This window comes from Carex rostrata, chromosome 5, assembly GCF_964058835.1.
Source record: "Carex rostrata chromosome 5, lpCarRost1.2, whole genome shotgun sequence".
NCBI lineage: Eukaryota > Viridiplantae > Streptophyta > Magnoliopsida > Poales > Cyperaceae > Carex > Carex rostrata.
Genome location: NC_135922.1, coordinates 12,817,713 through 12,831,268, shown reverse-complemented (window position 1 = coordinate 12,831,268; position 13,556 = coordinate 12,817,713). Strand labels below are relative to the sequence as shown.

Here is a 13,556-nt window from a genome sequence, read left to right as displayed (position 1 = left end):
ATGAATCATGCTCTATTACATTGTAAATATTTTACCATTTTTTACCAGTGTGATACTTACCCTGGCTTGATATGTATAAGATTAAGACCTATTAAACCTAATTAAATCATAATTGAGCCTTAATTGTTCCCAAGTCACTGATTCTATTCTGATGCTGCATCAATTTATGCACATAAGGTAATTACACCTCAATAAATTAGAATTATCTCAGCGTACTCTAATTATACTACCTTAATTTTGAATGTCCTTTGACGTCAGTGATGAATACTGCCACCTATATTATGTGCTGTCTGATGCGAGATGGAGCGATCATATTATTTTGAGCTTATGTAAGCTGGCATCATCCCACAAAACTCAGCTTTAGCCTCTGAAATTCCTTCTCTGTTTTGCCAGCTGTCATTCCCCCCTTCCTACGCTCGCCACCTATCCTTTCCTTCGCTACGTGTCGATCTAATGTGTTTACTATAGCTACTCTCCTCCTCTTGTCCGCCGCTTCTCTCCTTCCTCTTTTTCTCCTCTCTTTCCATGCACCTTCTCCTCCTCCACTGTCCCCCCTCCACCCATGCGCACCCTTTCGTCCCCTTTTAACTTAAACCCTCCTCTCACCTCCTTCACACCCCAGTTGTACAATAATTGTGAATCAAGCCATAGAGAATTAAAAAATTGCTACTCAAGCTTGTACATGCTTGGTACTAGACCATATATATATAAAAAATAACTGTACTGCTTTGTTGTGCATTTTAAATTGTAACTGAGTTCGTTTCTTTATTCTTTCAATAAGGAATATGATGCTACTTGCCTGATTTCAAAGTTCAACAAAATCTCAGATTCAATCCTCAATGATCAGGTACTTGTGAAATACCAAATAAGCACAATTGCAAGCCATATTTAAAAATTAAATAAAATAAAATCTCTGGTGATTGTTCAAATACATAACAAATGTTGTATAGTTTATATAACCTTTGAAAATTACAATATTTTGTCAGGGACAAAATGACAATTTCTTAAATAACCATCTGCTACAATGCATCAGGCCAGCAACTGTACGTATACCCTTTCTCCCTCATGAAACTGCTTATTGTACTCAATTACACTCATAAATTATATATTTCAATCTAGATAAAATAATATAGAACAGAAGTTTAAAAAACATAACAGTAACATCCTAATTAATTAATGTTATTATCTAAAAGGTGGAGATCTGAGTCCGATCATAGAACTGGCCAGTGATCCCTCCTTCAGCCAAAGCAACCATCACCGGGCCTTCAGCACCTTCACTCACAGTTAGATACCCGGTGTTGAAATTCAAGTCGGTCTTGACATGGCCTGGACACACACAATTAATGTTTACACTGGGACAACTCTTTGCAAAAACTCTTGTGTAGGCATTCATTAAAATCTTAGACCCACTGTATGTATGGTATTGAGATGTCCATTTATTTTTCTCCAATGTATTTTCGTCTTTGACCGATTTCAGGAAAGATTCAGCAAGATCTTCAATCCTCTTCACAGTTAGGTTATCAATATCCATAAGTTCATTCCTGAGGCTTTCATTGTTCAGATTCTGTAAATTACAGAGAGTATATGTTTTAGTAATGTGATGGTGGTAATGATGATCATGATTATGGGAACAACATAAAAGTAAAAGCCAACACTAAAACTGTAGCAAAAGATGGTGCATTTGAAATTTACATGCATTAATTAACATGTTTTTTTTATTAATTTGAAAAATTTACCTGTAGTCTTGCCACTGTAGTTGAAACATTCACTATTTTTCCAAAATTGGATAATTGTACAAGAGGTAAAAATACTTCCATCATGATCTTGACTCCATAATAGTTAGTTTGAAAGCAATCAACAGCTTTCTCATAGTTTTCTATTAGGTTATTGTGGAAAATTATCTCCCTCTCTTGTTGCGGAAGCTGTACAAAAATAATTAAAATATTAATATCCATTTACCAGCTAAAGCGACCTAATAAAAAAAAATGAATTCTCATTACGATATATGTTATTAATATACCTTTTCATCAATTGTTTTTGTTAACACAAATCCTCCAATCGCTGCATTGTTCACCTGTTAACATAATTTGTTAGTAAATGCACATTATTTAATTTGTGCACACTATTCAAGGTACATCAGTGTACAAGCATATTCAATTTACCAGAATGTCTAATTTTCCAAATTGATTTTTGACAAAACCAGCTAAAGATTCAATGCTGGAATGATCAGTGACATCCAGCTGATGAAAGATTATATTTGTCAGACCATAATCTCTAGTAAGCTCCTTAATTGCTTCCTTGCCTCTTTTATCATCTCTTGCCGTTAGAATAACATATACTCCATTAGAAGCCAGTTTCTTGCATATCTCCAATCCTATACCTTTGTTCGCTCCTGTTACCACAGCAACCCTGAAATGAATTATAAAATTAATATTATAAGGCAGCTAATACAAATAATTTTTCAGAGAAATAGATGTAGAAATTAAATAATAATTATTTGTACTTGTTGTTTGGTTCCATTTTACGCTTGTTGAGGAATGAAGGACAAAGGAATTCTTGCTTCCAAAGTATAAAACTTTCAGTATATATGTTTTTGGTGCCTATATATCTAGTTTGGTATTTATAGATTTAGGTGCTAGCTTGAGAGATAGGTTTAATTAGAAGATTTTCCCCGCATGGACAGTGATGTTAGTGGAGAAAGGGATGTTAGTGTGGAAGTGTTCTACATACGGTCGGATCGAAATAAATTAAATGTGTCCTTTTCTATGGTGAAAAATTCAAAATAGCAGATTGCGTCACTGCTTGCCTATATAAAGACTTAAGCAATTACCTTGCGTCACTGCTTAGCAGTACCGTACCAGGTGTTTGATGGAGTAATACCAAAGTGTTGCGACGTCACTGCTTAGCGGTGAAAAATTCTAGGTCAATTTGTAGATAAATATTTTATTTAGACAAATCTAAACATTCCTTTTTGGCTCCTCTGATTCAAATTTTTTTTAGTTAGCATTTCACAAAAAGAATCAAAATTCAAAGTCAGACATTTTAAATTTTCTGGAAGTTAGCACGAACATAAATTTAATCTGTGCATCCTAGCGGTATTTAATATATATATATATATATATATATAAATATATATATATATATAGGGCGTGGCTACGGTGCTATGGGTAGCTAAGAGGCCTCCGTGCTACGGCTCGGATTTCGAGTTTTCAAAATCCTAACGGTCGATCCGAACCGTTCATCTTGTTCTCCATATTAATATGTGCTTGGAGACCAAATTTTACATTTTTATGAATTTTTTTACTATTTATTAAGCCACTTTGAAAACCCCTGATCCAACGGTGGCTTAACCCAACAGTAAAACCAGAAACTACCGTTGGATCAGCGGTTTTCAAAGTGGCTTAATAAATAGTAAAAAAATTCATAAAAATGTAAAATTTGGTCTCCAAGCACATATTAATATGGAGAACAAGATGAACGGTTCGGATCGACCGTTAGGATTTTGAAAACTCGAAATCCGAGCCGTAGCACGGAGGCCTCTTAGCTACCCGTAGCATATTAGCCAAAACCTATATATATATATAGGATTTCGCTAATATGCTATGGGTTGCATAGAGGCCTCCCGTGCTATGGCTCAATATTTGAGTTTTCAAAATCCTAACGGTTGATCCGAACCATTCATCTTGTTCTCCATATTAATATGTGCCTGGAGACCAAATTTTACATTTTTTGAAAATTTATTGAATATCGATGTTTTTTATGGTCCAGATTTGTCTGAAAAACAACGATTTTCAATAAATCTAAAAAAATAGTAAAAAATTTCCAAAAAATATAAAATTTGGTCTCCAAACACATATTAATATGGAGAACAAGATGAACGGTTCGGATCGACCGTTAGGATTTTGAAAACTCGAATATTGAGCCATAGCACGGGAGGCCTCTATGCAACCCATAGCACCGTAGCCAAGTCCACATATATATATATATATATAGAGTAAGGCTTGGGTGCTATGGATAACATAGAGGGCTATGGTGCTACGGCTCAATATTCGAGTTTTCAAAATTCTAACGGTCGATCCAAACCGTTCATCTTGTTCTCCATATTAATATGTGTTTGGAGACCAAATTTTACATTTTTTTAGCTAGGTAGAAAATCACTTGATCTAAAAAATTCTACACCATTTAGATATTTGATTTTCTACATCTAAAAAAATAGTAAAAAATTTTCAAAAAATATAAAATTTGGTCTCCAAACACATATTAATATGGAGAACAAGATGAATGGTTCGGATCGACCGTTAGAATTTTGAAAACTCGAATATTGAGCCGTAGCACCATAGCCCTCTATGCTATCCATAGCACCCAAGCCTTACTCTCTCTCTCTCTCTCTCTCTCTCTCTCTCTCTCTATATATATATATATATATATATATATATATATAGAGTAAGGCTACAGTGCTATGGGTTGCATAGAGGACTACAGTGCTACGGCTCAATATTTGAGTTTTCAAAATCCTAACGGTCGATCTGAACCGTTCATCTTGTTCTCCATATTAATATGTGTTTGGAGACCAAATTTTTCCTAATTTTTTAGATAGGTAGAAAATCAAATAAGCGAGTTATGTAATTTGAGTTATAAATGAGCGACTTGGGCTTAGCTCAAACTCAACTCATTTATTAAACGAGTCAGCCAACTCGAGTTGTAAATGAGCGAATTAAAGCAAGCCATTAACGAGCGAGTTATGAGCGAGTTTGAACAATTTTGTACAGCCCTAATACGGAGCTTGAACTGGAATATCCGAGTAACATAGCTTCTAACGCATAAACAATGACTTCTTATTAAACGTTTGTGTATGTATCAAAAGTAGAGAAAACAAATAATTTGTTCTTAGAAACTGATCAATCAGAAGACTGACGTTTTTCTTAATAAAGAGGAAAATGGATAATTTACAAATTTAAAATTATTTTTAATAGAAAGCTCAATAAATGAATAAATTGGCGAATTTTTGAAATTTAGTAGGATAAATATGATATTATAAATTTTAGAGGAGAAAATACATAATTTGAAGGTTTTTAGGGATTATACAAGAAATTCTTAGAACATCGTGCACGAAGAATTAGAACCATTAATTAAAAATATTATTTAATGCATCATAAAAAATCATGCTGATTTTCAATTCATAACTTATAAAATAGAAACATAAACCAATAATACGAAATCACCCAAATATCAATTCATAACACAAATGTGTTTTTTTTTTTTTGAAGATCAGGAAGCAATATTCCTGACAATTCATTGATATAAGAAAATTATTTACAAACATAACACAAATGTTGAACTATTTAACGCTCTTTATGAGCCACAATGTTGAATAATTCAATGTTTGTGTTATGAAATGATTTCGTGTTATAGGTTTAAATTTTTAATTTCTTATTTCATCAATAATGAAAGTCGGCAAATCAAGTAAATCTCTTTTTAATATGATGGGTTGTGTAAACGTTTTTTACAAGAACCCGAGTAATTAATTATGGATCCAGCGTGCTATGGACCCGGAACCAACAAGGTTTGGTCCAATGTGCTATGGAAATAAACGGTAATGAAGGCTCCACCATGTAAATTGATTTTTTTTTTTCTTAAAATTTCTAATTTCTGCAAACACCATTGGGAAAAATAGAATCAGGATCGGTTATATACAGATATCAGTATCGGTTCACAACCGATCCTGATCAGGGCGATACAGATACCAAACAAATCTGTATCGGTTGTTACAACCGATCCTAATAGTTACTATCTGGATCGGTTGTACTGTACACCCGATACAGATGTATATTGTAAATTAGATTTTTTTTAAAATTCAGAAAACAATTATCAGGATCGGTTGTACTGTACAACCGATACAGATGTATATTGTAAATTAGATTTTTTTTAAATTCAGAAAACAATTATCATGATCGGTTGTACTGTAGAACCGATCCAGATGTATATTGATTTTTTTTTAAATTCAGAAAATAACTATCAGGATCGGTTCTTACGTAAGAACCGATCCTGATACTTTATTGAATTTTTAAAAAATATTTTTTATTAAATTGCCAGCTTCCATATTTATTTAGCTGACCAAAATTTCAATTTATCACAAATCCTAAATTATCAATAAAACACATCCTAATTTAATTATCAATAAAACACATCCTAAATTAATTATCAATAAAACACATCCTAAATTAATTATATATCATACACATCCTAACTTATTACAAAAAATTCATGTTCATATATGCATGCAAATTCAGATAAAACACCCTAAATTGTTGTACTTCTTCTCGGCTAAATTTCTTTCAGCAAAAATTGGGCCCACATTTGGCGAAAGTCGGCCAAGCGTTGTACCGTATATTTAGCGGGAATATCCTGCATTTTTAGAATTTGTGAAGAGCATATATATACAATTAAATTGTGTATTTTATTATATTTGAAGCAACAATGCTTATTTTTGAAAAAATTATAAATGCATATATACCTTTAATTGCGGAAAAACATCGAGACAGTGCTTTATTATGTCTTGCATGAGCAACATGGTATAATATGCACATTCCCAGCCGGCTGGTTGTTGTGAGCACTATATAACAAGTTTCATGTTCGCACAGAATATATGCTACAAAGTTTCAGTATAGCAAGCTATATCTTTTAAACCTTTGTTACACTCTGTCAAATCAGATAGCAAGTGCACTATCCTATCGATGAGTATGCTCAGGTATCGATCCACAGGGACGGAAGAAAATAACCGGACTTATCCTAAAGTTACTTAAAATTCTAGAAGTGAGAGAAATTGATTTGGTTCAGTTCTAACAATTCTAATGATTTATGACAAGTTTAAAAAGCAATAAAAAGAATTAAAGTTGTTTTCAATTAATAAAAAGGCGTTTCCAGGGTTCAGATTTCATTTCTGTTCAGCCCCGAGGCATACGGCCCGTATGGCTTCCCATACGGCCCGTAGGGGACCCCGAGTTAATGCTGCAGCTACTGTTTTCTGTGTTGATACTAATGTTTAGGGTTTCTATCGACCAGATCTAGATACCTAACCTCAACTTTCGCATTTTGGCCTAGTACCCGATTACCGGACTCAAATACTTCCCTCTTAGATGCGTTAAACCTCAACTTTCGCATTTTGGCCTAATTTATCTAAGTTACTTGTTGGTTTACTAAAAGTATCCAAGGACTTTCGCCTCAAGGAAAGTTTCACCTTTCGGGTACTCCTTGGTTTAACCCTACTTCATATACTTTATTCGGTTGGATTAAATGTCATAGACTTGGCTCCTAACACTTAGATGTGCGCATTCATCTAACGGGATGACTAATCAATTCAAGCAAGCACAAATAAAGCAATCAAAATACTACTCAACAAGGTAAAAACGAAGCATTCAACACAAAATCCAAGTAGCATGCAAACAAAACCAAACTAGAAACTACATCTTAGCCCTAGAAACAAAGTAAATTAGCTACTCATGTTCCTAAGATAACACAAATAACATAAAATAAAAGAGTTCATGACAAAACAGTGGAAAATCTGAAGATCCGTTGCAAACTCGCGTTTTTCACTTCTCTTCCTCTTCTCCTCCTCTTGTCTTTTGCTCCAAGAAAGGTTGTCCAAGTTTCCGTGGTGAATCCCCCTTTTTTTGGTGAGGAAATATCTCATTTAATGCCCTGGATCGCGTGTGCAGAGGCTTCCTTTTCGGCCTCCTTGATTTCAGCTGATTTCAGATCCTGCTGGATTTTTCCGATTTAGCACCCTACGGCCCGTAGGGGACCCCATACGACCCGTAGGGCTATGTTTTGTCTTGGAGACTATGTGCCTCTGTTGTGGAATCTTCTGTGTGGTTGGGCAGATCCTGTACGGCCCGTAGGGTATGTCATACAGGCCGTATGAAAAATTGTCAGATCCAGTTTTTCGCCCTTTTTCCTGCAAAATACCAAACAAAACATAGCAGTACCACATTTCTTCGAAATATAAGTAAAAAGTCCACATTTATAGGCTTTAAAACACAGGTTTAAGTATAAATTAGGGCTATAAATTAGACATAATATGGAGATATCAAATTCCCCCAAGCTTGAACTTTGCTTGTCCTCAAGCAAAAATTCTAACTTAGGTGTGATTCTGGTTGTTGGACTTACCTAAATGCAAGTTAATCTACTAAGAGGAAAATTTGCATGGTCTTGCGTTCGTTAGAAACCTATTAGAGTCATTTTGGATAGTGATTTGGTTTCCTTTGGTCCATTTTGATTCACCCCACAATTCAATCAATCAAAACCCCATATTCAAGAATGTATTGCTATTTGTAAGCACCAAGTAATCAAACGCATCAATAGTTCATTTTCTACCAAGTTTATGCCATCATTTGTAGTGATTTGTTTTTCTTTGATACCCCCCCAAGCTTCGAACAAGCTTAGGTCAGAAAGTCGCGGACTACATGTGTTGACATGTGCAAAGATTTTATTTTATTTTATTTTTATTTTTGGGAGACGAGCTCAAAGGCGCCCTTAATGGACTTATTGCCAGTACTCTTATTTTCTCCATCTTTTTCTCTCTTTTTTTTTATATATATATATTTTAATTTGTTTGCACATATCATGAATACACATATCCAATGGTATTCTCTCATACCAATGGATATCCCAACCTTTCTATTGTTTTCAAATCTCATTTCTCTATTTTTACAAGGCACAGTTAGGTTTTAAATGCTTTCTTGGTACAATTCAATTCTCAGCTCTACAAAGTCCCAAAACAAACTATCATATACAGTTCTTTCAACCAAATGTGTGGTTACTTCCAATTTCACAAATTCAACCATCTCTCAATCAAAATTTCTCAATTTGGTCCCTAATTCACGCAATTCACACAAATTAATCCTCGAAACATGCAAACACAAAAACAAAAAGAACAAAACTACATGCAACTAAACAAATCAACTAATCACCCCCCCAAGCTTAGTCTGAGCATTGTCCTCAATGCTTCAAGACATGCAAGCAAGTAAACTAAGATAAAAAGATAAAAGCTGGGGTAGTGAAAACAAACCTGATCAGTAGTCATAGGAGGGGTCGAAGCGCCAGTCACGAAACTGGTCCTCAATGTCACCAAGGCGCTGAGCATAATCAAACATGTGGCCACTGATCTCATCCAAGCGCTCGCCGTGAATGTCTGTCTGCTGCTGGATAGCTGTGATGTGACGGCCCTGCTCCAGCTGAGTATCCCTGATGTCCCTCATGATGGAGTAGATATCCCTAAGAGTAGGGTCAGCCAGGTGTGGGGGTGCAGACTGTGATGGTGGTGGCTGGGTAGAAGAGCTGGGTGCATCAGAGGGCGGTGGTGGAGGAGCTGTGATCAACCAGGTGGATGGGTCATGTGGTGAGATGGAGGGGCCAAATGGTAACCTGCGTGAGGCACCATTCTCAAAGCGCCAATCGTAGAGGTCCTGGTGACCCGCTGGGCCACAGGAGATAGAGAGGAATAGGCCCTGGCGGTAGCTGTCAGCATCCATAATGGTGGGACCGGTGCATGGCTCTCTACCCGGTATTGCTCCCAATCCAAGCTTTCGCTTGATGAGTTCTACATAGGCCCCCATTTTGATCTTGCCACCACTCTTCTTGTTTTCGCGCTGCTGGATCCAGTGCTGGACCATGAAAAGGGCCAAGTCCGGATACTCGGGGTCTGGACGGAGCATAGTGTTCATAAGCATGAGATCACATGTGTTGGCGCGGTTCAGAGTCTCTCCTCGCGCAAAGATGGTAGAAGCGAGGGCGCGCTGGATGATACGGAGAACGGGGTGAGGGATGAAGCGGGCTCGGTATTCTGAACTGGCTGATCTAGGGCAGCCGGTGATCATGCCCCAGAAGGTATCCCTATCCCACCCCTCACAGAAACTGAGAGTGTCAGTAGTGGGCTCTCTAACGAAACTGAACCACTCGCGAAGAGTAGGAAAATAGACTCGGTGAGTTCTATTGCACAGCCGGAATTTGATGAAGGGGACATCTTGATTGTCCCTCTTAAGCTCGAGAGAAAAGAGAAATTCCTTTGTGTCCATTGCGTAGGCTGGGAGGCGGAGGTTCCAAAAATCCATGCCAAATCCAATCCCAGCAGTGAGGAGGACGAAATCATCCTCCACTCCAAAACTGTGGAGTGTGTCCAGGTTGACCATTGCTGTGTTCTCAAACTTCTTCTTTTGGAGATTGATGAAGTTTTCGTACATCCGACGAGTGGGCATCTCAAAATACCGTTCCGCGAAGCGGTTGGATCGGTCGGTGTATTCACCAGAGTGGGTTTGGTCAGAGCCAGAGTCATATGGCTCAGGGACTGGATGGGGTGGTGGTTGTGGTGTGCGGTCTTGGCGGCTCTTTCTGCGGTGTTCACTAGACATGGCTGTCAGGTACCTCTGGTACAGCCTGTAAGGTTATGGGTACGGCCTGTAAGGTTATGGTAGAGTTGGTTGGTCTCGGCAGGGATTGTCTACGGGCTGTAAGGGTTGGTGTACAGGCCGTAGGGTCTTGGTGGTTTTTGTTGGGGTTTTGGTTTCGACTGGTGGATTGACAGTGGTGGCCGAGAGATCGGAGGAGAAGGTGGAAAAACAAAGAAAAATGGTAGAAAATGAGTAAAAATAGAAAAGGAGAAAGGTAAGGGTGCTTACCTTGGAGAAGAAGGAGGGGAGGCGGCCGGCGGGTGAGTGTGGTGGAAAAAATGGCGAGAGAGAGACGGCGGCGGTCGGGTCAGCGTGGAGAACGGCGCGGGTCCTTTCTGCAGTGGCGAGATCGGGCGGCTAGTGGCGGAGGCGAGCGGAGGAGAAGGTGGCGGCGGCTAGGGTTTAGGGGTACGGCTTCTCGTGCGGCCCGTAGGAGGAAGACGACAAGGTGGGGTTGGGTGGGTCAGGGTTTGTCGGGTTCTGTCAGGAGGGGGGTATAAAAAGGTAGACGGGTGAGTTGAAGGGACGCGAAGAGAGAGAGTCGCGACTCTTGGGTGTCCGCGCCGAATGGATGCCCTACGGCCTGTAAGGAAACTGGTACGGGCCGTATGAACGCCCAGAATTGTATTTTTCTCCTATCTGATCTGGTTTGAAAGATAACTAAAAATCGAAGAATCAGAATTAAACTAATACGAAATTAAACATGCAAAAACTGAAACTAAAATAAAAGAAATGACTAAACAAAATAAAAAATAAATTAAAAAGTGCTTGGGTTGCCTCCCAAGAAGCGCTTGTTTTAGGTCCTTAGCTAGACCACCTTGCAAATTAAGTTTCAATCGGAGCGGGGTCAGAAAGAAACTGAACGCTCCGCTCATTCATCAGGTGGTCAGCAACGTAATGCTTGAGGCGCTGACCATTCACCTTGAAGGTACCACTTTCCGTGCTCCAGATATCGACTGCTCCAAAAGGATACACTTTCTTCACTTGAAATGGGCCGGACCACCTTGACTTGAGTTTACCTGGAAAAATTCTCAATCTAGAATTAAACAAAAGTACAAGATCTCCCTCTTTGAATTGGCGAGGCGAAATGCGTTGGTCATGCAATCGCTTCGTCTTTTCCTTGTAAAACCTAGCATTCTCATACGCATGCAGCCTCATTTCCTCCAACTCATGTAAGTCGAGGACACGTTTTTCTCCAGCTGCAAGTAGGTCCATGTTGATTGTTCTTGTGGCCCAGAATGCCTTGTGCTCAATTTCAACAGGGAGGTGGCACGACTTTCCATACACCAGCTTGTAAGGACTCATGCCAATTGGTGTCTTGAATGCAGTGCGGTAGGCCCAAAGTGCATCATGCAGCTTGAAAGCCCAATCCTTCCTTGTCCTTGCCACCGTTTTCTCTAAAATCGACTTGATTTTCCTGTTAGAAATCTCAGCTTGGCCATTAGTTTGAGGATGGTAAGAAGTGGATACCTTATGAGTCACCCCATGTCGGCTCAAGAGATTGTTGAATTGTCGATTGACGAAGTGCTTGCCTCCGTCACTGATAACAGCTCGAGGTACCCCGAAACGAGGGAAAATGATCTCATTGAAAAGCCTTTTTCACAGAATTCGAGTCAGCCTTGCGGCATGCCATTGCCTCTACCCACTTCGACACATAGTCTACTGCCACCAAAATATACTCATTCCCTCGAGAGGAAGGGAATGGACCCATGAAATCAATGCCCCAAACATCAAAAATCTCTACCTCTAGGATAAAGTTGAGAGGCATTTCACTTCGTCTCGTCATGTTTCCGGTTCTTTGGCACCTGTCACAAGCTAGAACAAAAGATCTTGCATCTTTGAAAAGAGAGGGCCAAAAGAAACCAGATTGTAATACCTTGGCAGTAGTCTTGGAGTATGAAGAGTGTCCTCCATAAGCGGATGAGTGGCAATGTGCAAGAATAGAACTTGTTTCCTCGTGTGGAACACAGCGTCGGTATATGCCATCAATTCCAATCTTGAAGAGGTAGGGCTCATCCCAAAAGTAGTACTTGGCATCAGACTTGAGTTTCTTCTTCTGCTAGTGGGACATTGTGCCAGGCAAATCTCCAGAGACCAGGTAATTCGCGATGTCGGCATACCAGGGAGCTTGCTGTTTGCTCTGGTTGGTCTGCGTACGGCCTGTAAGGAAGTGCGTACGGGCCGTATGCTGAATCATACAGACCGTATGAACTTCTGTACGGCCTGTATGGATGTCCTCCAGGTCAGAACTGAATGCGAGGAGCTGTTCATCGGGGAATGAGTCATTGATCGGGAGTTCGATTGTGGTGTCCTCTTCCCAACGAAGCCGGGACAGATGATCCGCCACAGAGTTCTCGACTCCTTTCTTATCTCTTACCTCAAGATCAAACTCCTGCAAAAGAAGAATCCATCTTATTAGCCTTGGTTTTGCATCTTTTTTAGTCAAAAGGTACCTTAGTGCAGCATGATCGGTGTAGACCACTATCTTCGAGCCCACCAAATATGATCTGAATTTGTCAAGGGCGAAAACAATGGCGAGAAGCTCCTTCTCGGTTGTGGTGTAGTTCATTTGGGCCGGATCTAACACCTTGCTAGCATAATAGATAGCACAGGGCTTCTTGTCCTTCCGCTGCCCCAGAACTGCCCCAACTGCATAGTCACTTGCATCGCACATCAACTCAAACGGTAGTGACCAATCGGGTGGCTGTAAGATAGGTGCAGAAATAAGGGCTTCCTTTAAACTGCAAAAAGACTTGACACAATCATCAGTAAAAACAAAATCAGAATCTTTAATAAGTAGATTGGTCAATGGTTTCGCAATTTTCGAGAAATCCTTTATGAAACGGCGATAAAAACCTGCATTTCCGATAAAACTTCGAACCCCCTTGACATTTGTTGGGATTTCGAGTTTCTCAATTACCTCAATTTTTGCTTTGTCAACCTCAATCCCCCTTGAGGTGACAACATGTCCCAAGACTACTCCTTCTTGGACCATGAAATGGCATTTTTCCCAATTGAGGATTAAATTCACTTCTTCACATCTCTGCAAAATCTTACACAAATTAGCCAAACAAGAATCAAAACAAGTACCATATACAGAAAAATCATCCA

General features: G+C 39.0%; 1 protein-coding gene across 1 annotated transcript; it reads right to left on the bottom strand.

Moving 5' to 3' along the window:
• Positions 1-931: 931 nt before the first annotated feature.
• Positions 932-2,662, bottom strand: LOC144554134 (short-chain dehydrogenase/reductase 1-like). Its single transcript, XM_078302382.1, has 5 exons — positions 2,504-2,662; positions 2,163-2,409; positions 2,021-2,074; positions 1,737-1,922; positions 932-1,564 (listed from the first exon to the last, which is right to left on the bottom strand). The coding sequence occupies exons 1-5, from the start codon at positions 2,518-2,520 to the stop codon at positions 1,187-1,189; spliced, it is 882 nt and encodes a 293-aa protein (XP_078158508.1). The 5' UTR covers positions 2,521-2,662; the 3' UTR covers positions 932-1,186.
• Between the last annotated feature and the right edge of the window lie 10,894 nt (positions 2,663-13,556).

Bases quoted from the DNA above. Each gene is read 5' to 3' on its own strand.
- LOC144554134 (XM_078302382.1), bottom strand. The intron at 1,923-2,020 runs GTATATTAATAA...ATTTTTGTACAG, and splicing joins CAAAAACAATTGATGAAAAG to CTTCCGCAACAAGAGAGGGA. The intron at 1,565-1,736 runs GTAAATTTTTCA...TGTAATTTACAG, and splicing joins CTACAGTGGCAAGACTACAG to AATCTGAACAATGAAAGCCT.